Source organism: Aythya marila (genome assembly GCF_965140915.1).
Source record: "Aythya marila genome assembly, chromosome: Z".
Taxonomy (NCBI): domain Eukaryota; kingdom Metazoa; phylum Chordata; class Aves; order Anseriformes; family Anatidae; genus Aythya; species Aythya marila.
In genome coordinates this window covers 13,971,782-13,996,555 of record NC_139080.1, presented here as the reverse complement: position 1 = coordinate 13,996,555, position 24,774 = coordinate 13,971,782, and the positions used below count along the sequence as shown (strand labels likewise).

Below are 24,774 nucleotides of genomic sequence, written 5' to 3'. Positions count from 1 at the left end.
CAAAGCATTATTCTTTAAAACACATACTACCATAGAGCAACAAGAAGCTTCAGTCCTTTTGGTAGGTCTCTAGTGTAAGCTGTTCAAAATAATGTACATTGTAGTGCAAGCTGTAAAAAACCAACATTATTGAAATGAATATGACAGTGTCCCAAAGAATTCAGATCTAATTCTGCAAATACCAACGTCTGCGTGGCCAGCAACCTGTTAATTGTAGCAAATGCCTGACTTATGCAGTATGCACTTCCTTCCGTGGACACTAGGCTGGTGTACAAAAATACATCCTTCAGGAGTCCTTTCTAGTTAAAATTAGCACTTCTGAAATGAAAGACCAATACAGGCAAGTGAGACACAACTATCAGCTTTTAGTAACCACAGGCACACAGGGCTCCTACCACTTTTGCTACTGCAGGCCTGAGCAGTCAGACACAAAAATGTACACTTCACCATATCAAGGAAAGTATCATACTCTTTGGTACCTTTGCATGATGAACAAATGCAAATGAATCAGTTTTGAATCTTGAACTCACCAGTAGCAAAATCATTTTGCATTAAATACTCCCCTGTCTAAAGTACTTAAAAATGTCTATCAAATGTATTTCAACTGCGGTTGTAATACTGAAAAAATATGTATTTTTTTTTTCATTTTTTTTTTCTTTTTTCTCCCTCTCTCTGTTTTTTTAATTGGGTATTGTTGCAAAGGGCAATATCATAGTTTTGGACAGAAATATTTTGCACTGCTTTGAGAAAATGATTGTTAGGCATTTACAGCCTTGAAAAAAAAAAAAAAAATAGAAGTTCTGTTACAAGGACAAGAAAAATGATTTTTTATCGGAGTCTTTTTCACACAAGTTGGAAAACATCTGTACTGCACTGAGAGAAAAAAAAAAATAATAAAACGATAGCTGTTTGAATAAAGATGAGTGGGAAGTACAAAGGTCAGGTCTGGATGTGACCCAGAAACTGAATTGCACTGACCCAATATTTTGGTTCAGCTGGCCACAGGTTTGGGGGTGGTGGGAGGGTGGTATTTTGGTTTTAGCCATTTTGCAGAAAATAAGCTTCTGGCTTGGACTCGCTCTTCGAACACCACCGCCGCACCCGCGTTTACACAGACGGGCACACAGACACACGAGGGGACCCGTTTTGTGTAGCAGAGTCGAGCCCACCGCCGCCTGGCGAGCACGAAATATCTGCGCTCCGTGAGCCGTGCCCATTCCCACTGGGCGCACCCCGTCTACCGCGGGTGGGCTGCGGGCCCCGGCCGGGACAGGGGGCTGTCCCTGGCCCCCCACTCCCCCCTCCTGCAGCAGCGGCGGCGGCGGCGGCTCGCATGGGGTTAAGATAGTGAGCACCGACACGTTGAGGGGGAGTAGCCAAGACCAGGCAGCAAAAACATCATAACACATTCCTGGGTAGTCCTCAGCTGCCAGCATCTGATTAAAACCATATCTCTCGCTGTGAGTGGCTAACTAATCTGAAGGCGAGAGTACCACAGAATATTTAACCGGGCCCTCGCTCCCCGCCAGGCTACCAGCTGCAGTCGTCGGATCATGCTCGGGGCGGCACGGATCTAGCTCGTAAGTAGCTTTGCAAGCGGGGCTCGGCTCTCGCAAAGCCTCCGGGAGGGGGGAGGGGGGCTGTCATCAACGGGAAAGGGGAGAAGGCGCTTATTTTATGTATGCACTCACTCATTTATCCATTTTCTTTTCCTCCTTCCCTTCCCGAGGTGGGTGCCGGTGGCGGGGCTGCCCCCCCTCCCCCCCCCCTCTTCCCCGGGGTGCTGCGGGGCTCACGGAGTGGGGATCCCGCAGGGGAGCTGCCACCGCAGCGGGGGGTTGCCCCCATCTCTCCGCAGCCCCTGGGGGGCAAGGCCAAGCTCCTCTGCCGCCAGACGGGGCCGAGAAAGCGCCACGGGGTCGGGAGAGCCCCCCGGCTCCCGGCCCCCCGGCTCCCGGCCCCCCGGCTCCCGGCCCCCCGGCTCCCGGCCCCCCGGCTCCCGGCCCCGGGGGCAGCAACGATGCTCCCAGACTGGCAGCCCCCGTCCTGGCTGTGCCGCGGGGTGGAAGCCGCCTGCATCCTGCTCCGGCAGGGCCAGCTCCCTGAGGAAGCCTGAGCTGGAAGCAAAATAATTATGCGTTTTTATTCCTGTGTGTGGTGGGGGGTGGGAGTTATAGACGGGGAAATTTTGTGAAACTCGGTGCTCGTATACGTTGAGTTGCTGAGATGGGAGAATCCTCTGGTACCGGAGAGAAAGGAAGGGTTAGGATGCAGTGAAGCAGGGGCGGGTTTTCTGTTTTGTTTTTATATAGAGCATCCTTGCTGAGCACCACTCTGTTGGTGAATCTCAGGGTGATGCTCCTGTGTGTGGTAAATAAGTGTAATTAGAGATGCCTAGGATTAACTGAAATGAGTCTGTTCTCCTCAGGAAAACTAACTTCTTAGCTGGTGAGGCTTTAAGTCTCTAGCAATTGTTGTGTGATGTCACTTAACTTTGGCTGTTGTTTCAAGGTAGTGCCTGTGATCTGAGCAGTAATATACGTGCAGGTGGTATCAATACAGCTGGACTTCTTTGTAGCAGATCTCCTACTCCTCAGATAAGTTGAGGCTGGCTACTTGAGCAGTCTCTAAGGAGGCATGTAAATCCACTGGTAAGGTAGGATTAAGTTGACTTTTTTGGGGGGCTGGGAGGGTGGAGAATGCAGAGTGAGTGGAAAGAAATCACTTTCATATTAATGGATCTAGTTTGCCTTAAAAGGTTACACTTTTTTTTCCCCCTCAGAAGACTTTTGTAGCTTTCATAAACAAGGCTGTCCAAAATTGAGCAGATCTGAGAGCTTATAGACTTAAAGGTTTTTCTCATTGTATGCTAAGGAATTGGCATAGATATGCTTAGATATTGACACTGCTGTGTCAATAAGCACAACAGAAGTTCAAATTAAATTAATTACGAAAGCTGTGTATTCTACCTGGTTGTGAAGACTTACTAAGTGCTAATAAATCGAAAATGTGACCAAGTGTCTAACAGGTCACTATCAGGAAGTTAGGAGCTGTTATGAAAACCTACTAATGCTGCATCAGGTGATTATTGTTCCTTGTGGGGGATACAGCAGGTAGCTAAACAGAGGGGCAAGTCCAGATTAAATCTTCTCAGCTGAGAAGGGGGTTGTATGAGACTCAAGATTGTCTGTTTAAAGAATCACTGCAATCACATCCAACTCAAATGGCCCTTGAGGCATAGTCCAGCTTCCAAATTGCCCTGAATGGGCTGAGGATGTGGTCAAGTCTAAAGCAGAAGCTTCTATTAATAGACAGTCACTAGAATTTCCTTTTGGAGGAGAACTGAGTGGTAGAAATGGTAAGGAAGATGTGAGTGCTAAATGAATGTCAGGTGACCCATCAAAGCAGAGGCTTAACTAGCATACCTCATTCATGACTTATGATACAGGAAGACTCTGGGTACAGCATGCTGAAAGCGAGGTGCTTTGAGTCTTAGATGAGATGGTTCTTCTATGGGGAATCTGATAATATTCTGAGCTTATTACTGTAGACAGAAGGCTAGGACTATAACAAGCTCTACTGTACTAGTCCTGTAACTTATGATACTCCTTCTCATCTACTGTGCTCTTACTTCTAACTAAGCTGTTAGCTGAGCACCAGCAGTTGTGCACAGTGCTATCATTTGGAAGGATGAGCCAAATGCCAGAAAGCTGGCATCAGTTACCTTTTGTGAAGGTAGAGATGGTTATCCATTCCAATACGTGCCTTCTGCTATGTTTCTAAGTATCTCTGTACATTTGCAGTATGTATAGATCCCACTTTTTCAGTGAGATATGCATTACTTGCCAAAGCACCTGAATAATCCAATTGCTGGACACAGTTGCCCAGTAGATGTTATGGATATACATTTTACTTACCACTTTTACTTCATGAACAGATGCAGGACAAGCACTCTGAACAGGTGAATGCTCTCCTGAGAAAACTGTACTTTTCTCCTTGTGAACTTTACACCGCTAGTACACTTGTGTGACCTGCTGGGTTAACCAAGTACTTGAGGCTGCTTGTGGACTTGCTTCAGCAAAGCTAGCAATATGCAAACACTTTCGAGATGAGAATTTGCAAGGACAGTGAAGGAATGAATTCCACATCCAGAGAAAGCCAGCTGACTCTGGAAATGGTACTGATAGAACAAATCCGGTTTGCTGTATAGATTCTGTCAGAAGTGATGAAGAGATTACAAGGTAGCTTCATGCTATCTGTAAGGATTTTAGTGGAAAAATTTAGCTCTGCATGTAGATTAAGGGATTAGTAGTGGAACTAAAACTCTTCCCCCACTGTGAGGCTGGGGGGAGAAATGCTAAAAGGTCTTAAGCTTCTGTTGTGGAGCACAACCAGGCACAAGCCAGTACTCCCCTGCCTCAGAGTGGATTCTACAGAAATGCAATTTGGAGTTGTGTTAGAAGGATCACATAGAATAAGGTATCAAAGAAGTGTGACTTCCAAAATAAGCTGACTTTAGGAACACAGTTCTGAGGTTGTATATGGGTTCAAGGGTCTCAGGGTTATAAACAAGCTGGATAAAACATGGTGGCAGGCTGAGTCAGTAAACAAGAGGTACCAGTTAGAACAGGATTAACATGTTTATACAAGCTGAAAGGCTGAATACTGAACAAAGCATCATCTCCTGTCTAACTCCTGATTTCTTGGGTTGATGAGGGCATAGACAATTCCATTTTCCTCTTTACTGAAAAGATGTGCCTTGCATATGCTATGAAGTGCCTTGGCTGAAATGCCCTGTAGATCTTCACTCCCAACTGTATCAGTGTGTTTTTTCTTAAAAGCTTCTAATAAAGCTTCATAGCTGGTGCACGTCACCTTAAATCTCAAAGCTCAGACCTTTTGAGGCCAGTTAAGGGCAGACTGTTGGCCTCAGAGCTGAATTTCCTGCTGTTTTGTCAGTTCATGTTGCATTCTTAAGCAATAAGATGAGAAGTAAAATACCTTAGGAGGTTTATATCTTAAACAGAACTGCTAGGTTAGAGGGCCACAATAACAGATGTTTTACCTGACATTGAGGAGGCTTTGTGAAAAATGTCCACTAGGATCTTGCTCATAGCAAAGTATACTGAACACTTAATGCTGATACATTGCATAACTGCAAGTCTCCTCCTCTGAGGGGTCTGTAGTACACTGTGGCTAAAATGCTTAGTGATGAGATTACCTTCTAAGGGTGGGCAGGAGAAGTAGCGAACACAAAGGAAGTAGTGTTAGTACTGTAGCCTGTATGCAACCTTGGAGACTAACTTTTGTGCTTCCATTAAACAGGGTAACTTGTGCTTTAAAGGAGGGCACAAAGGTCACCTAGTTTTCTAGTAGTTTGAATAGCAGATCTACCTGCAAACAGTTGTCAGCCTGGCTGATAGAATAGATAGAGTTATAGTATACTTGATACTACAAAATTGAGGACTGAAACTGCTGTAGACGAACTTGTCTTCATAAATTTCAAGCAGAATCATCAGTCTTTCAATGAGAGATCAAGAACATAACTTACATCTGTTATAGGAGACAGCAAGGAGCAACTTTTGCAACCAATGACTGCTACAACGAACTATGTAACCAAAGGCTGGCTGTAGCTGGTGGCTAGGTGCAAGGTTCTTCAAATACTGCCAAAATTAATGTTTAAGGACAGGTTTCTGACTGCTTAAGGTTAATTGGCTGGATGAGCACCTTCTGTATAAGCAGACCACAACACTTCACCCTGTTGTAATGACTATATGATTTTAAATTGAGTGAACTCAAGAGCAATAGAACAAAATCCCATTTTTCATGCAGATAGATTTGTGAACAAGAAGAACACAGTTACAACTGAACACTTACAGTTCCGTATAGGTTATGCAGAACATATGCAATCTCTCTCAGTACAGCTTGCACACACCCAAACTGCAAAGCTGGATAACTCTGCCAACACTGGACAGTTAACAGCATGCAGCTGAAATAACCTATGATAACAGCTTCAATATGTGTCAAGTTCCTGCTCTGAGGAAAGAGGTGAAAAGCGCAGTTATTGGCAAAAGTCCTTTGCTGTACTTAGTAGAAGGAAGATCAGGAACAGTCCTTCTAGGCAGGAGAGAACTGTACAGTTGGAAGTGAAGTATCTGAGCTGTTCTGTGGTACAAAATCCAGTTTGCATCTGAATAAACACTAGCTGCATCAATTTTGCAACCTGGAAGCAGAGCAGTTTTTAATGTATGCAGGGAGCCTCGACAAATAGTCTTGACAGAAGGCACTGCCAGCATGTGGCCTGAGATTCCTTATCCTATAAGTAGCAGGTGATGCTTTTCTGAGCAATGGCTGGAGTGGACAGCTGAAGCCCCTTAAGACAGTGGCTCCTCAGTCAGAGGCTTCAGCACTGGAAACTGAAGTGAGTGGTATGTAGGAGTGGTCCCTTAACAAGTCAGAAAGTATCCTGTCTTTCTGGAAAATGGATATGAAGAAATTTATTGTGGAAATGTTCTTGTAAGGACTACAGAAGCAGGCTAGTGACCTTCTATAAGAATATAATCTAAGCCTGTGTTATCACCTAAATAACTGTCAAAAATAGAGCATACTGGAGTATTTTCCAATTTATTTCTAAAAGAAGAGCTTAGAGTTCAGATGCCGGTATTGCTTGTGCTAAGACTGGTTTCTTAATCTACAAAGTGAAGTAAGAGGTTGGGATTCTAAATGCTGAACACAGAGGCTGGAAAAGCTGATACCAAAATTCATTGTAAGATGCTGCATTATTCCCAAAACAGGTCATTAGTTCAGACACACCAGCTAAGTGTCTGGATGCTAACTTTGGACACTAAAGTTTCTGTCCAAAGAATTAACTTTAGTCTATCAAACTGACAAGGCAGTCCTAGTTCCCTCCAATTTGAGGTGAAGTAATCAATTAAACACCAATAGCTTATTAAGATACTTCTAAGGAGGAAAACAAAAGGGGAAGGGTGATGCTTGTGAACTTATATCATAATGCTATAAATAATGCTTGCTAATATATATCATATCAAGTTGTTAACCAGATACAGCCTGTTTAAACTGGTCATAATTTCTCTGAAGACTTCTGTTTTAATATAGCTGCGACTGTATTGTTTTCCATAGAAGAAAAATCTGAAGTAGAGCTACAGTGGAAGCTTGGCTGAGTTGTAACTAATCATCTCATCAGTGATTATGTGCTTAAAGCCATAGTACTATGGAAAAACGGAACAGTCCAATTGCATTACTTGAACTGAGTAACCTGTTCAGTTCTAGCTGTTAATTTAGTGATGCTCACTTCACTGTAATTCCAGCAATGAATTATGCAGAAAACACTTTTGGGAACTTTAGTTTAAATTTCTAAAAAACAAACAGCTCAGATTGATGCACTGATATAATGAGAACAGACTGTTCTGTTCAGCTGATGAAATACCAGTTGGCAAATAGGCTGAAATGGTAAGATGTCTGGATAGTGGCTCACAGGCATGGTCCTGCACCAGCAGTGGTATGTGCTAACATTTGAAGCTGACATGACTAACTAGAGTATTAAGATCTCTATCTACTATTTCTATTTCCAGTCGGTACTGAGGGAGAAGGCAGCAGCATGAAGAGGATATTCCATGAGAGATCCATCATTGCACTTCTGTCACAAGGAGCAGATGAATATCACCCTTCCCTGTTTCACTTTACTAATTATGTATTATCAAGACAGTTACACCTTGTGCATTGTTCTGCGATATGCAAATACAGTTGTAGCTTTTTCCAAAAGAGTATTTCTGTTGGCAGAAGAAGTATTTGGCATGGTGTTGTCTTAATACACCTGCAAAGTATTGATACATCCTCTTCTAGGTGAGAAGACAGAACATTAAACAGAGCTTAATGCAAGTTGTATGAAAGAAGTAGGATCAAATCCCCAGAGTAAAGTTTTGTTAATCTAGAAATTGTTTAGGCCAACAGATCAAGTATGGTTTAACTGAGGCCCTGACACCAAAGGAACAATGTCTTAACTACAAATCAGGCTTCTAACAACCTACAGGCTAAACAGCATAGCTGAACATTTTTTGTGTGTGTGTTTTTGAATTTGGTAAGCCAAGACCAACGGTTTTAGCCTTGCTATCAAGGAATTGCACGAGAAACTGAGTCGTGGGGTCATCACTAATCTAGACCTTACTTGTCTATCTTTGCATTCTTAGTTTAGCAGCTAATTCTCTTCCTTGAGAGGTAGGATTCATCAAAGACAGAATTCTCTGAAGGTGTGATAAATTGTGTACTGTGAATTCTTACCAGATGAGGTGAGCTGTGCCAGACCGCGGATGGGAGAGAGTTGGTTCTGTAAACTGGCCAGAAAGCTCTCAGTGATCTTCTCAATTGAACTGTTAACACTGAGAGGCTGAACCTTTGCAAATCCTCCTGTCTTCCTATTGAAAAGATCATACTTGTGTGTATTCCTGCCAAGTTTCTTCCACCTCAGGGTTTTGTCTTTTAAGGCTCTAGGCAACAAAGTGGTCTGGCTTCCATAGGTTGAAGGCAGATGGCTAATAATGCATGGTTAACTGGCACATAAAGAGACCCCCGTATGGGCAGTTGTTATATCTCTTCAGTGAATCCTTCTTGTGCATATTGAGGTGCCTGAAGATTTGAGGATAGCCGATGTCACTCTGGTCTTCAAGAAGGGCAAGAAGGAGGATCCAGAAAACTACAGGCCAGTCAGTTTCACCTCAATCCCTGGAAAGGTGTTGGAACAGCTTGTTCTGGATGCCATCTCTAGGCAACTGGAAGAGAAGAAGGTTATGAGGAGTAGTCAGCATGAATTCACCAAGGGGAAGTCATGCTCAACCAAGCTTGTTGCCTTCTATGATGGCATCACCATCTGGGTAGATGAGGGGAGAGCACTGGATGTCATCTACCTTGACTTTAACAAGGCTTTCAATACTGTCTCCCATGACATCCTGATAGCAAAGCTGAGAAAGTGTGGGATAGGGGAGTGGACAGTAAGGTGAGTTGAGAACTGGCTGACTGGCGGAGCTCAGAGGGTGGTGATCGGTGACACAGAGTCTGGCTGGAGGCCTGTGACTAGCGGTGTTCCCCAGGGGTCGGTGCTGGGTCTGGTCTTGTTCAACATCTTCATCAACGATGTTGATGAGGGAACAGTGTTTGCCCTCAGCAACTATGCCGATGACACAAAGCTGGGAGGAGTGGCTGACAAGCCAGAAGGCTGTGCTGCCATTCAGCGAGACCTGGACAGGCTGGAGAGATGGGCAAGAAGAAACCAAATGAAGTTTAATAAGAGCAAGTGTAGAGTCCTGCACCTGGGAAGGAACAACCATGTGCATCAGTACCGGCTGGGGGATGACATGCTGGAGAGGAGCTCTGAGGAGAAGGACCTGGGGATCCTGGTGGACAACAAGTTGACCATGAGTCAGCAGTGTGCCCTGTTGGTCAAGAGGGCCAATGGGATCCTGGCGTGCATCAAAAGGAGTGTGGCCCCAGCAGGTCAAGGGAGCTGATCCTCCCCCTCTACTCTGCCCTGGTCAGGCCTCACCTGGAGTACTGTGTCCAGTTCTGGGCTCCCTGCTACGAAAAAGACAGGGATCTCCTGGAAAGTGTCCATTGGAGGGCAACAAAAAAGAAGGGGCCTGGAGCATCTTCCCTATGAGGAAAGGCTGAGAGACCTGGGTCTGTTCAGCCCTCAGAAGAGAAGACTGAGGGGAGATCTCATCAATGTATATAAATACCTGAGGTGTGGGAGACAGAGGGACTTGTCCAGTTCCACGCAAACCACTGAAAAGAGGTTGGCCAAAGAGTAATGGCCACAAGATAGAGCACAGGTAGTTGTGCGCCAACATGTGAAAGAATTTCTTCACGGTGAGGATGATGGAGCACTGGGACAAGCTGCCCAGGGAGGTTGTGGAGTCTACTTCTCTGGAGATATTTAAGGCCTGTCTGGACACCTATCTGGGCAGCCTGCTCTAAGGAACCTGCTTTGGCAGGTGGGTTGGACCTGATGATCTTTTGAGGTCCCTTCCAACCCCTATAATTCTGTGATATTTGCTTCTTTCTAGGATATTTACTTATTTCCTCTTAATTTTGAGTTCTTCAGAGTCTGATACTTGGTTGCATAACACATTTCCCTAAACTGGGGAAGCAGGATCATTTACAGGCAAGACTCAGTGCCTCAAGTTTGTGGTTTCTTCTTTCTGGCACAGGGTTGGGCAGAACATCTGAAAGCTGTGATTCAGCTGCTAGAGAGCATGTCTTAGGTCTGTTCTTTTCCATACTTTTCTTTCTGTTCTCTAAACAGTAACCTTCTAGATGGGATGGGTGGCTGACTAATGATTCAACCTTAATATCTTTCCTTCTATAGGAAGGTTTCTTTCTACAGGACTTGATAAATCTAGGGAATGGCACACTACACTGAAGTGTAAAGGCTATCTCCACCTGAAACTCTACTATCAGAACTAGATGCTGGACTAGATTTAAAGTGAGAACCAATTGGCTTTATTTCACTTGCTTAATGAGTGCTTTCTTCTTCCCCCAGTGGGCAAAACCTTCTAGCACTGCTGCGAGTGTCCTGCCAACCTGTGTGATGTAATAGTTTTTTCTCTTGCTCCTTTGTTGGAATGGACACTGTCCTTCCTGGCTAAACAGAAATTGAGGCCTTCAAGGTGAAATTCTTTCTCTTAAGAACAAAGATCTCTTGGTCTTTCCCAGGTTAAGAATCAGTTAAGCACTGGCATGCAATTAACAATAATTGCAAACTGGATGAGTCAATTTGTAGATATTGACTTAATGAATTGAGGGAAGAAGAGAGGCAGAAATGGGAACAAAACACTTAAAGGAACTTCTAAGTAACAGGTAAAACATCAGGCATAACTAAGGCAAGTGGGGAATATGCCGTTGAAAATCATAGGCATTGTATATCTCATGGTGTTATAAGCCTACAGCATTTGTCTGGTTACATAGTACATCTCAAATAGTGTGCTGAATAAAAGGGGTGACTTGGTCTGTTGCTACCAGTTTGGAAACAGAGGGAATGGCTAGTAGAGAATGTAGACCAGCTATTTAATTCTTACCATCATTTGGCTTCACTTATCAATGTTAAATTCAGCAGACCACTTGAACAGAACCCACTTCAATACCTTAGACAAAACTCACAAGGCAATTTCTGTAGTGGATGTGAATGTCCAAATCTTTCTGGCTGCGTATAGGTGATCTTCAGATCTCCATAAGCACAAGTCCTTTTATTTAGTAAGCGTGACTCTGTGTTTCAGCTATTTAGGAACAAAACATGGTGGCTGCAGTTGGTGGTGATGTTTAGTTTTTTGTTTGTTTTAATATGTTCTCTGAGGGTAGAAGGGTATTGTGGCATGGAGTTGGACAAGTATGAAACAATGGACTAGTATGACTTAATTTGCAGAGATCTTTTTTGAAGGGGGAAGATTACTTGACTTTAGGCAAGAGTTTCGGTGTTTGGGAGCTTTTTGTCTTCTTCTGAAGCAGTCTTGCAGTCTAATGAATTTAGTTGCTTTTACCTGTTGAGTGCTATAACTTCAGACTTTGAGTACTTACAGGAATAAGATCTGATGGTTTCTATTGAGTATTCTGATGTTATTTTCATGAGAGTTTAGAACAGGTCCTAGTAAATGTTTCTTGCATTCTCTCCTATGCTACTACGGATGATGATTGTAGTGAAGAAGAATACAACAAATATCTGAGGTGCTATAAATAGCTTTAAAAGGTGAAAAGCTAAAGGATGACAGATTAAAACAGGATGATGCAAGTACAGCCTGTGGATGTAGGTCAGTATGATATACTGATTAGGTATTACTGAGGTAAGGGGTCATCACCTAGTTGCTGTAACTTCATTCTTTCTGTAGCCTGAGATGAAGAGACAGTGAGTCAGATTTCCCATATGACCATTTCCAAGATTTACAGCCTATACAGTGCTTCAGTATTCAGCAGAATAAAACTGGACTAACAGGTAGAATGGGGATATTTTTTTCTTCAGGGTAAAAATATTATGCCTGCCTTCTGATTGTTCCTTGGATTCTAAAGAACTACATCAAGTACAACTGACCATCATCTCATCATGTCTACTGAAGCTGAAACTACTACTACTATCAACAGCCAGCCTGAGCAGCAGGCTCCACCAAAAGCACAGCCTTCAAAGAAAGAAAAAAAGAAAGGTAAGAAATAATTACCTCTTGAATGCTTCAGGTCAGTCTCCTTAATCTTTTGCCTAAGACTAAGACTACTTTTGCTGCATAGTTGAAATAACTTAAAGGTTTCAAGCTGACTGGGAGGGTGAGTAAATAAACTAGTATCTTCTAACCAGAAGGTAGGCTTTTAGCTTGAAAGCTTTTTCTAGCTCTAGGTTCTGGAGCTTGCTGTTCTACTTGTCAAGATCAACAAATGAGATGCTTTAAAAAATCACTGAATGCCTGAGGAGTTGTCCAGAGGTGTCTCCTGAGGAGGTGACCAGACTTACAACCATCTAGGTAGCTGTTGCTCTGAATACGACCTCACTTTATTCTCCTCCCTCTAATGTGGGAGTGACACACTGGATTCAGATTCTACTCCAGAAAAGCTAGGAAACATCGTTCATGAGAATAATTGTATTAGACAATAGCTCTTTAGATTGGTCATTTGAGATATAATTGCCTCATACAGAAATACATACTGAAGTACACATTGAACATGTTGAGTATATGGAAGAAAATGAAGCTGTTCTGAGAAGTAATGGTAATAGTGAAAATGGCAAATACAGCTAAAATATAAAATGATTATAGGGATGTAGGTATTAGGACTTCTTGTAGAGGTGATGGTACTGACAGCAAGTTCTAGCACAGGCACTAGTAGATTATTAGAGACCAAGAAGAGATCTAACTAGACCAGAACTTCAGGCTCACACCTGAAAGCTTGTTGATCATCCATTATGGCCATAGGAAGTACTACTCTTGGCTTAGTTGATGCCCACAGATTTCAATGTGTTATGACTGTTCTGAAGTTCCTAGACATTAAGTATTGGTCCCCACTCTTTGAATACAAGTCAAAATCTCTAAGATTACTGTGACTGTAAAGGAATAGCTATCTTGTGGAGCACACGTTTCTAGAAGGGCTTAGGTTGTTAGTCTGTTATAGTCAACTGACAATTTTTACAAGAAAATACACCATATTAGTACATACTTAAAAAGCTTCCAAAGCCACAACATAACATTTCTCTTCTAAAACCTTTATCTGTCTCCAGGGCCTGAAAAGACAGATGAATCTCTCTTGGCTAGATTCAAAGGTGATGGTGTAAGATACAAAGCTAAACTGATTGGCATTGATGATGTCCCTGAGGCAAGAGGAGACAAAATGAGTCAGGATTCAATGATGAAGCTGAAGGTAAAAGCCTGAGTTGGTATGCAAGGAAAATGTTCTGTTCGGATGGAAATGTTCATATTGGATGGCAGATGCTTTTAAAGCTGTAACCCATTGCTCAGTTAGTAGTTTCAAATGCAGTTGATCATGGTTTCTCTACTGTCTTAGGAATATTCTGTTGGGTCTTTTGTTATCATCCATACTGTATTCCAAAGAATGAACTGGATTAAAAATAGTGAGCTTTGGTATTGGATGGGTGGAATTTTGTGATATTTAGCATAATAATTCAAAGCCCAAGCTGACATTCTGTAGCAATCGTGACAACAAGATATATAGACAAAACAAGGGATAAATGAAACACTGCAGCAATGAAGATAGCTACTTCTGGAAAGCAGAACCCTCACAGTAGTTTCAGTCAGGCCGGGAAAGCTGAATTGACCTGGTAAGGATGCTGCTGTTGCCATAGTTCTGTAAACCATGGAAGGAATCTCTAAAGCTCCTACATGCTTACAGAGGAAACAGTCTAATTTTGAGATATTGCATCTAACCTAGCCAGGCATCTGTTGTAAGATAAATGTTGCTCAAACCATAGCACTGCTTAGGAATAACTAGATTAGCACTAGTACAATACCGGCTATGGGCTCATTGTCTCTTCTTAGGAGACAAGCTAAAACTCATTCAACCCAGTGGACGTCTCATCAATGCTTTGATATTCCATTTGTTCAGGGAATGGCAGTGGCAGCTCGCTCCCAGGGTCAACACAAGCAGAGGATCTGGGTGAACATCTCCCTCTCTGGTATCAAGATAATAGATGAAAAAACTGGGGTAAGAAATGAGTCATTCTCTTAATGTGATTCTTACTACAAGTGAGTAGTTTAGAAAGTCTGAACTAGATCCTGCAATTTAAACCAATGGGGTTTGTTTTTTGTGTGTGTTTTTGTTTTTGTTTTTTTTCTAATTCTAGGTCATAGAGCATGAGCATCCAGTAAACAAAATCTCCTTCATTGCTCGGGATGTAACAGATAATCGTGCCTTTGGCTATATTTGTGGAGGAGAAGGCCAACACCAGTTTTTTGCCATAAAAACAGCACAACAGGTATTGATCAGAGGCCCTTTTCCGTATGCTATGAGTGATGCTACGGTGTAAACACTTAACAGTAGGCCCTATCAGATGTTCTGATAGTCCTATTTGGTGTAGGGAAATATCAGCACAGATGTCTCCTGAAGAAGGGTGGTAGGAGCCAGTGGCTCTTGTTTTGTTCAGTATCTTGTAGTCCAGAACAAACTATAGAAGCTTTCTCCATGTTCATTGTTGGAGTTGGTAGAAACACAGGAAAATTCCCCCCCTTCATCCCCCGCTATGAGGCTACTATGGAGCTTGAACACTCCTTGCACTTTCAAGCAAATATGATTAGGACTTGCCATGTACTCATGAAGTCTTGAGCTACATGCTTTTTAGCAGGACAAAAAAAGTACACTTAGCATAGGTACTGTCATTTTTCCATGGGGATTTAACAGTTCTGGACTGATTTTTTTTTTTTTTTTTTTTTACCCCATTACCCTTGCTCTCTACATAAGAGAGCTTAAGCAGAGACTAGGCAATCCTCTAAAGTCTTGATGTTTCCTGATATCTCAACATTACTCTTGTACCATTACTGTTGCTGTTCTGTGGACTTCTACAGAAGCAAAATGCAAAGTGGCATGTAGCCTAAATTTATGTTCTCTTTCAGGCTGAGCCCCTAGTTGTTGACCTTAAGGACTTATTCCAACTAATATATAATATGAAGAAGAGGGAAGAAGACAAGAAAAAGGCAAGTACAGTTACAGAAGCTGCATTAGTTTTCTTGTTTCAATTTTTGCAAACACTTTTCAATGTTTGTTTTGTTTGAATAAAACTTGTTTCAGCTTTGGCTAGTCTTGCAGGCTTTTAAGAGACTTGCAAAAGGTCTATCTAGAGCCAGGATTATCTGAGGCTATTGGTTGGTAGCTGTGCCAGCAGTTTGATTACCAAAATTAGGAGATAAACTATCCAGAGCAAAAGTCTTTGGATATTCTACCTGATGTCTAGATACTAAAAGACTTCTTTTCTTCTTTAGAGTGAAGAAGCAAATAAGACTGAGGTAAGTCTCTCCAGTTCAGCCTCAGCTGATTCAGTTTTCTGCTGTGATACAGCTACCTCTGTCTGTCTTCATAGTGCTAGCATTATGGAGGAATTGTAAAATGCCCAGTTACAGTGGAAATGAGAGCAAAAGGGGTAGTAATCTCCCATAAATTTTCTGTGCTTGATTTACTCTTCCAAGGCTGCAAGTTCCATGCTTATGGCAGGTATTGATATTTGTCACTGACACTGTTGTTCATCTATTCCAGAATGGTAGTGAAGCACTGTCTACTGATCAAGCTAACAAACAGAAACTGGTAGGTTAAATTTTAGAGCTAATGTCGTTAAAAAAAGTATCTTCACCTTGTGTGGTAGATACAGCATGTATAGATGTTTAGCAGATCTACATAATGCTTGGGTTTTGCTTTTGCAAGAACTCTAACAGACACCAATTCTTTCAATATTTCTGGCTCCCAGGGAGTTGACCAGATGGACTTGTTTGGGGATATGTCAACACCTCCTGATGTGAGCAGTCCCACAGTAAGTAGAATGTAGTTTAACTGTTTCAGTTCCGGCTTTGATAGCAAACTTTGTCCTAGTAGTAAGATCTGCTTTTACTTTTAGTTCTAGTTTCACTGAGACATCTGTCTAGTTATCAGCAATGTACTAGCATCCTAGAGCTGTAATAGGAGCTATTTACTGACTAGAGTAGCTAATGTCATTTGTTGTGGACTTTCCTTTTCTGGAGATATTCAAGACCCATCTGGATGCCTATCTGTGCAATTTGCTCTGGTGAACCTGCTTTGGCAGATCAGGTTGGACCCGATGATCCCTTGAGGTCCCTTCCAATCCCTACATTTCTGCGGTTCTATATCCAGCAGAATTCATTTGAGACTGACAGTACTATATTGTATACAGCTACTTAACTATCTGTATATATTTCTGCTGTATGGGCTATTGTAGAAACTCAGCTAATGACCTTTGAAGTTGAAGCTCATTTTATGTACAAGAAAATCCTTAATAATGTGTTCTGAATGGACACCTACCTATTCCAGACGTGTCCCTGGCTCACAGTGGGGCCTAACTGCAGAAAACCATGCATTTTCACCTTGTCACAACTCATTGTGACCCCCACCCCTCAAATTGCACTAGTTTATTCTGGCAGTATACGCCATCAATCAGCCATGCAACAATTGCTGTTGGAATGGATGTCAATCTAGCAAGTGACTCGGTCTGACCCTTCTGTCTGCTTGGCAGGCAGATAGTATGTTAACCTCTTCCACCTGCTTTTTAATCTTACTCTAAAGAGACTGCAACTAGAAATCACATGAAGACAATGTGATTTCACAACTTCTTAAAAGAAGAAGAAAAAAAAAAGATGTTTCAATAAGGGTTCTTGGCTCCAGTGAAATCCTAGGTGAACTTAATTACTGTAACTTCCCTTAAACTAAGGGAGCTTAAATAGGTACTTTTAACAGTGAGTTTCTGAAACGGCAAGCTGTGGTTAAATCACAGCTACTTAGTGTTTGACTTAATGCCTTAGAGTCACTTCAAAGTGATGTTAAATACATATTAGTATGATGTATTGGATACCAGCATCTTTCCTTCTGCAGATATTTTCCTTGAGCTTGTGTACTTTGCAGCAAGTCATATATAAAACTAACTTTTTTTTCTTTCTGAACAAATAGGAAGCTAAAGAGATTCTGTTAGTGGACCTAAACTCTGAAATTGAGACCAAACAGACTTTTACAAAAGAGGATCTCTTCTCGAATGGCATCACAACTTCTCCTCCCCAACCAAAGCCACAGCCACCACTCTTGCCAGAAAGTTCTTTCTCTACCAGTCTCAGCTTCTTTCCCACACCTAATCCAGACCCTTTCAGTGATGATCCTTTTGCACAGACAGACCAATCTGCACAAACTTCATTTGATTCTCTAAAATCTGCTGATCAGAAGAAGGAAAATCTGAGCACCTTGACACTGGTGGGTAATGGTGCTTCAAATGGTGATATTGACTACTTTGGTAAACAGTTTGACCAGATATCTAATAGAACTGGCAAACGAGAAGCACTAACAAGCCAGTGGCCATTTGAGAGTAAGCTACCTGCAGCAAGAACTCCAAATGGAGTACCAGACAGAGAACAGAATGGCTTTCTTAAAGTCCCATCAAACTTATTTGTGGAAGGTCCTTCCAAAGGAGTAACCCTGCAGAATGGAGTAAAGCTGGATTCTGAAAGCAATATCCAGCTCATGTCACACGAGTCTATAACAATTAGCCCACCACCACAAAGTACCAAGCCAGGAAGAGGAAGGAGGTCTGTCAAGGTGAACAATGTTTGAGTAATTAATGGTGATATGCATGCTTTTACTTAAAGAAGCTGGGTGAAGGAAGCTTTTCTTTCTTCATACTGTGTAACTGACTAAACAGCTTCACAGCATATGTCTTTCACATGCCATGCTTACTCTAACCTCTCTGCAGCCATGGTACATCCTAACACTCATGAATGCTTCATATAGCTATGATCACTAAATGTATGCTCTTTTCCTTAATGCTGCCATACTTCTGTAAAGGTCTGGTAAGTATACTGCTAAGTATGTTGACCCTTGATATAATGCAATAAGCCGTGATGATAGCTATACAGGCATCAGCTTGTGGTTTCATAATGATGAGGTACCAACAGTAGTTTACAGAATCCTATGTGACTTCAAAGTACCTGCCTACTGAGGGCCATTTCAGTGTCTGACCATACACAGTGTGGTTCTGGGTCAGCTGCATTTCTCTTGTAATCAGATGATGGAAAAACTCAGTTGCTGACCTTGATACAACTTCAGGTGTCATTGCAGATTGGACAGGAGTGTTTGGGGGAGGGGAATCTCATTATGATAGCAAGTATTTAGTCAATTCTCCTGCCATTGACCTGCAACTACTATATATTATATATACCTAATGCCATGCATATCTGTAGGCATAAACAAACTAAAGTTTGAAACTCTTATGCTTGGTCTTCTTTAGGATACCAAGTACCTCTTAGAATACATCAAAGCTTCCTGCTCTGCTGTAGCTAAAAGCTTGTGCCTCCAGACAGAGTCTTGATCATAATTAGTCTCAATATATATTCTGCCATGCTATCTCACAACAGCTCTCTTTCCTTCTAGACCGCATCAAATGACTTGTTTAGCCCGGAATTTTTTGCACCAACTAAGGAGAGCCTTGGTTTAACCTCAGTGGCACAGACAGGACCTGTGCAAACTAATCCACTGGACCTCTTCAAAACAAGTCCTACCACAGCACCTCCATTAGCTGGTAGGTTAGTTCATGATAGGTGTCTTAGACTGGTGCAAAAGCTTCACTTCATTGATACTCTAGCTCTGCTTTATTTAACATTCAGTGTTTAATCCATAGATAAGCTGTAGTGCTGTCTGCCCTAAACTATTATTCTTTGTGAATAGACACCTAAATTCTGCATCTTTAATTAGAACTGATAAACTTTTGACAGAAGCTTGCTGTTCTGGGTACACAAGGTGCAAATATGTGTCACAACTTGAGAGGCCAGGGTAACACTGCTGCAAGATCTTAGTAATTACACAGAAGTAACTACCAACCTCAGTTCTGTTCTTCTAGTACTGAAATAGAGTGAGGAAAAAATACTAACCCCTTTATTACCAGCCTCTCCAAGTGACTTCTTAAGAAAGAATTAACAAATTTTTGCAAACAGCTGATGGAAAATTCCTTGCTGTACGCCCAGTGGAATTGATACACTCCTACTTGGTCTTCAGAACACTGAAGTGCTGTGTAATTATCTTCCCCTCGCAGGTGGCTTGCCCATAACTTCATCACCATGGAGCACACAGACATCTGCCTTCAACCAGGCTGCATCTGTCTTTCCTGGGTCTATGATGTCTACTCAACCTGCAGGATTTACTCAACCACTTGCCTTTGGCACTCAAGCAGTACCAAGCTGGAGCCAGCCTGCATCTTTTGGTCCAGCAGTCTCTCAGTCCCCTGGTGCCTGGGCACAGCCAGCACAAGTTACATCTGCTTCATGGGCACAGCCATCCAGTGCTGTAAATCCATTCCAGAGTAGTGTATTCCCACCTTCAACACTATCTGCTCAGCCCCAGTCTGTACTGCCACCTGTGTCAACAAGTAGCCCACCTCAGCCACCACCTAGAACTGTCCCTCAGAAGGAGATATCCAAGAAAGAGAGCGATGCTTTTATTGCTTTGGATCCACTTGGTGATAGAGAGATGAAGGATGTCAAGGAAATGTTCAAAGACTTCCAGCTGACAAAGCCACCTGCAGTACCAGCAAGAAGAGCAGAACAGCAAAGTCTTTCAGGTGCTTCTGGAGCTTTCAGCAATTGTTTAGTAGTAAAGTTGCCATGCCCCAAAACAGTACAGATCATGATAATATGGAAGCTATCAAGCTGTCTGCCAAAACGACTGGTAAAGTCTTTCTTCAGCTTGAATAGCTGCTCAGGGAGGAGGATGGCTGATCACAAGTAGCATCTGATAGTAATGATTACATTAACCATTTTGTTTGTTTGTTTTTAAGTTCTGAAACAGAACTGAAGGACTGTCTCCCCTGTTGTTAAATAATTAATGAATGCCAGTGACCAAACACTGACACCTAGTGCCTGAACTAGGTCTGTAGAGTGCTACATCTATACAAGTCTCATCCAGCTCAAGTATACTAAGGGACAAGCCAAAGCTAAAATTGAGGTCACACAAAGCTTCTTGATTACGTTTTTGTATATGCAACTGAATGAGATTGGTTTACTGAAAGAGATGAGTACTTGTTTGATTATAGCAGTTTGTGTCTTCTTCCTAGAATTACCAAAGCCTGTTCCCCGACAAAGTGCACTGCCAGCTGATAACCTGTTTGAAAGTCAACCTAAAGCAGACCTATTCAATGCCTTACCTGTAAGTATTAAAACTTTCCACTATGTCCCTCCACCCTACCAACAGGGATCTCTGTGTTTGAGAACTGGCTTAGTTATAGCTTTTAGAGGCTATAGAACAAAACTTGCATACCTGAGGCTAATATTTAATCTAACAGAGGGCACTTGTTGCAAGGAGGATAGCAAAGTGTAATTCCATTTGGCCTGGGTCTGTATCAAATGCTACAAACTATAAATCCTCCTGGAAACTTCTTCAGCTCTATATGGGGAACTTCTACAAGGTTCTGTAAATAGTGCAGCTGCAGAAGTCTTCCACTTCATGTATGCTTACCTCTCTGCAGGCTAGTATGGACTGAATGGGAGGTTCCTATAGCTGGTATCCCTTGGGGGAGGAAGTGGCCTACCCACATCACCCCATTTGGGACACAGAATTTGAAGCCCTTGGTGGAAAATCTAGGTCACATCCAGAATGCTGGCCCATGGCATCTAGCATTTGGCTAAAACAGATCTCAAAGTGACTATGTTGGCTCAACTACAAACGAGTTAATTAAGTACACATGGCTTTTCCAAAATGTACCTTGCTTCCAACTAGTGTAACTACTAACTGGCTTTAGACCCCTCTTTATTCTTCTTAAAGCAGTACTGTTCATATGTATTTAGCAGGTGGTCCACAGTATTGTCTTTCTGGAAAGCATTTGAAATGCAAATTAGCTGATGCAGTCAAGCAGAATAAACCTGGTAAAACTTGAAAAATCCACTGAGTCTATGACTTTTCTTTTCTTTTCATAGAAGGAATCTCAGAAACAACCTTCTGGTCCATTTGGTGATCCTTTTGGCAACCCCTTTGCATAAACTAGGTAAGTCTTCCACTAATTAGACAACCTACTTCATGCTCTGAAACTGATTCAGGAAACCTTTGGCAAAAAGCAGGCTGTAAACAACTACACTGGCTCAACTATATTGCTATTCTGAAGTACTGGAAGCTGTTCCTAAAGTACACTTCTGCTAGAGTACCTCTACTTAGACTTGTATATGTTGTCTGCCTAAGTCTAACCAATTTCATTTTCTGAGCAGTAAAGATTTTGTTGTTCTATGGACTTAAATCTCAGCCACAAGAGATGTAGATTTCATTTTCTTGAGGAAAGTTAATGAGTAAGTATGTGCTGACTAAATTCTGTGGGATATCTCTTTAGCAGAATGGTAGCAGACAGTGCACCATGCAGTTCAATTTCCTAAACATTGAAGGCACATTTTCTGGGTGAATTAAAGTAATAACAAGAGAAGGGATGTCATGAGCTTTTGTCATTATAAATTAATTCAAGTTCTTTTACCATTAACTACAGAACACAAACTGTTAGAGGTATGGCAGGGGAATAAATACAGTAATTTGTCATCCCCTGAAATACAGTCCACTTGTCTACAGACAAGTTTTGCTATTTATTGCTTTTTCTTCTTAGTGGTGCTAAGCTAGTTTAAGCTGTGAAACTAACTTCTAGCCATCCTAACCTTAAGCCCTTTTCATTATACTAGGCACAACCAGGAAAGGACAAATGGAATAACTGGACCTCTTCTCAACACGACTCTTCTACTTGTTTCACTTTTCTGTCTGCCGTTCCATGATGTCTGTAATCTAAAACATGTCCAGGTGGATTGAAACAAACCCTCAACAGTATGCTTTGAAGATGGTAATTCAGGGCAAACCAAATGGAAAGTTGTACTCAGCCTGGAGACCCAAACTCAAATTGGTGGATGTTAGTTTTTCTTTAGTCTTGCAATATTCCATAGAAGAGCTTAGTGATGCTAAGTCACGTGTCTTTTAAACATGGTCACCTTACTTCCTTTTTCTGCAGCACTTACTGTCCTGAAATAGAGGAACTGAATGTACCTAGGGAAGAAGTGCTGCCTTCACATAAGGGAATTGAGTTAGTAGCTAAACTCCACACTTTAAACTACTAGGTCATTTGCTTGTTACCACAACAGCAGCCAGTTGTAAAGTTAGTGGATACTACTCACTTCTAATTGGTGACTGGACATATGACTTGGTGTCTAAGCCACAGAGATGTAAATTGTATGGGTGGAGGAGAAATGGAATACTTGTCCACTTAACTAAAAGTAGCATTCTGCTACAGAAATGTAATAAAGGGATGAACTGTGGGGTCTGCAACAGAATTGCTGGAGTCCTGAGTACTAGAGGTCTACAGTGTAGTGTCAGGTAAGATGAAACACTTGAAGAACACTGAGCTAGTCATTGACACTAACTGTTGTATCGGTGCTAACACGGCTTTTTCAGAGAGGGAAATCTACTAGCTCATTTATTTGATTTTTTTTTTTTTTTTAATTAAGGTGTCTTGGCAGACAAGTGGAACAAGCAGATAGATTTCTTGCTTATATCTCAGTGAATGTCCCCAGTGTTGCTCAGTTCAAATTCATACATGGTGTAGCATGACATGTTCCCAGTATGTCAGAAAGCAAAAAGACAATCTTGGCTTCAATCCATGCCTAGATTCCTTGTGAACAGATGCACCAGCTCTGTGTTATTAATGTGACATAGTACTCCATCTCTTAAATGTGCCTTTTCTAAAGAACCTCTTTACTAACAGACCTTTAAATCAGTCAGTTATGACCAATTGTAACAGCTATGTTCTTGGCCAGTGGTGAATGCTGATATCTGAGGTTTTTCTGTTAATACTAAGCATAAACTTGAAATAGTATTGTTAAATCAAAAGTCTAAGCATTTGCTGAACTGGAAAGTTAAGAAAATCAACTTGGAGAGAGCCTTAGTATCCACTTCAGCCAGTCATGCAATTAGTCTTGTATATAAATCTCTCTTGCACTTTCTGTAATGCAAAAAAGCTATGAACTTAAGTATTTGTCTCAAACTGGAAATGTAGAAACTTATGGATGTTACACTGTTATGTAATTCTAGTATCTCAAGTGATGTTACATTAAAAAGAAGCAACTCTTAATAGCAAACTAATATCTGTGTGGTTGTTAATTCTGTCCTTAGAACTCAGTCTTGTGCCTCAGTTGATTCTAGGATTTCAGAGCCTGCTAAGAACTGTTTGTCTCCTGTTCAGTTCTTACACTGGCTGTCTGACAGCAGAGTCTTAGGTCTTTCTCTAGCTTCAGGCCTGCTCAACACAGAAAACACAAAATTTTCAACTAAATTGTTTCTGCTAATAAAGATGCTTTTTTGCTTGATTCTCTAGGACCATGGAAGTTGCGTATGTGAATGAATTAAGCTTCTGAATGTAGTGTAATTTAATTTGTCTACTTCAACTACTTTGCAAGTGGCCTAAACTCCTGCAGGGAAAACTACATAGGAAGGGAGAAAAGATCTAGAAGATCTAGCTCACTGTACAATTAATGCAGATGGCTAACAGGAACAAATCTGTCAGAAAGCTACTGTCTTAGATTCACTTTTAGTACTGGAGGTAGATCTGTAACATTTAGCAAAAAAAGTCAGGCAGGCTGAGATAGAATAGGTGCTTACTTGCTTCTGCCAATACCAGTTGATTGGGATTATTAAAGGCTTAAAAACAACTCCTTTGGAAGGGAGTTAGTATCCAGCTTGAAATATAGGTCATATGAATCTTTTTTTTTTTCCTGCATAGCAACATATAATTTAGTATTCAAAGATACCATCTAATCTAAAACAAAAGTTCTCTGCTTCCTTGCTTAAAAGAAAGGATATATTTACCAAAGTAGTTTGAACTAAGCATCTAAATGACTATTTGCTGTTCAAGTTAACTTTAACAGTTCTAGCTGGAGCATGACAATAGCTGTCGGGATAATCATTGAGTTAGAAGAACCTATTCCACTCTGGTCAAAGATGATTGCTGGTCTGCTAGTTAAGTTTGAATGGCCATTTACTTTGATTTAGTTTCTGTTTTAAAGAACCATGAACTTGGTGGTATATTTAACATCAACTGAAGCAGGTATGATGAAACAGAACAAGTGTCTGCTTTCATGTTCAACAAACTAATGTAACTGTACTCATCAAGCTAGATCAATGCTGCATAAAATTTCTTCCTAGAGAAGAAATTATCCCAAAGCAAGCATGGGTTTAAAAAAAAAAAAAAAAAAAAAAAAAAAGCCAGTCATATTCAACCTTAAAAATAATAATAAAATAAAATGGGAACAGGGAGGAAAAGGTTTTTTGTTTTTTTTTATTATTCATGATATTGCAGAATATCCTTGTACTAGATTATTTAAAGTTTGAGTCCAAATGCTTAAGTAATGCTTAACTGCTAAAAAACAAAAAATAGGTTATGTATGAGTTACTTCTATTTTGTGACTGTGTCCACCACACAGTGCCTTAACACAGTGCCTTAAATCTGAATTATAAAAAACTGTTGAATAAGAATTACTTTCTAAAGAGTAGCTCATGTTTGAGGTT

At 41.4% G+C, this 24,774-nt stretch overlaps 1 protein-coding gene across 4 annotated transcripts; it reads left to right on the top strand.

Moving 5' to 3' along the window:
• Positions 1–1,032: 1,032 nt before the first annotated feature.
• Positions 1,033–23,522, top strand: DAB2 (DAB adaptor protein 2). 4 transcript variants are annotated; one of them, XM_082784180.1, is made up of 15 exons: positions 1,033–1,580; positions 12,023–12,200; positions 13,262–13,401; positions 14,104–14,202; positions 14,342–14,473; positions 15,108–15,188; positions 15,474–15,497; positions 15,745–15,792; positions 15,953–16,015; positions 17,164–17,457; positions 18,631–18,778; positions 19,289–19,813; positions 20,306–20,397; positions 21,165–21,232; positions 21,906–23,522. In XM_082784180.1, exons 2-14 carry the CDS (start codon positions 12,104–12,106, stop codon positions 21,225–21,227), a joined length of 1,806 nt encoding a protein of 601 aa, XP_082640306.1. In that variant the 5' UTR covers positions 1,033–1,580; positions 12,023–12,103; the 3' UTR covers positions 21,228–21,232; positions 21,906–23,522. The 4 variants fall into 4 exon arrangements, with proteins under 4 accessions (XP_082640306.1, XP_082640304.1, XP_082640305.1 ...); XM_082784178.1 differs by having other exon boundaries at positions 17,164–17,799; XM_082784179.1 differs by lacking the exon at positions 15,474–15,497 and having other exon boundaries at positions 17,164–17,799.
• The last annotated feature ends 1,252 nt before the right edge of the window (positions 23,523–24,774 follow it).

Coding starts and splice junctions, on each gene's coding strand:
- DAB2 (XM_082784178.1), top strand. CDS start 12,104: ATGTCTACTGAAGCTGAAACTACTACTACTATCAACAGCCAGCCTGAG. Junction 15,793..15,952: donor AAGCTAACAAACAGAAACTG/GTAGGTTAAATT, acceptor TCTGGCTCCCAG/GGAGTTGACCAGATGGACTT. Junction 20,398..21,164: donor ACCTATTCAATGCCTTACCT/GTAAGTATTAAA, acceptor TTCTTTTCATAG/AAGGAATCTCAGAAACAACC.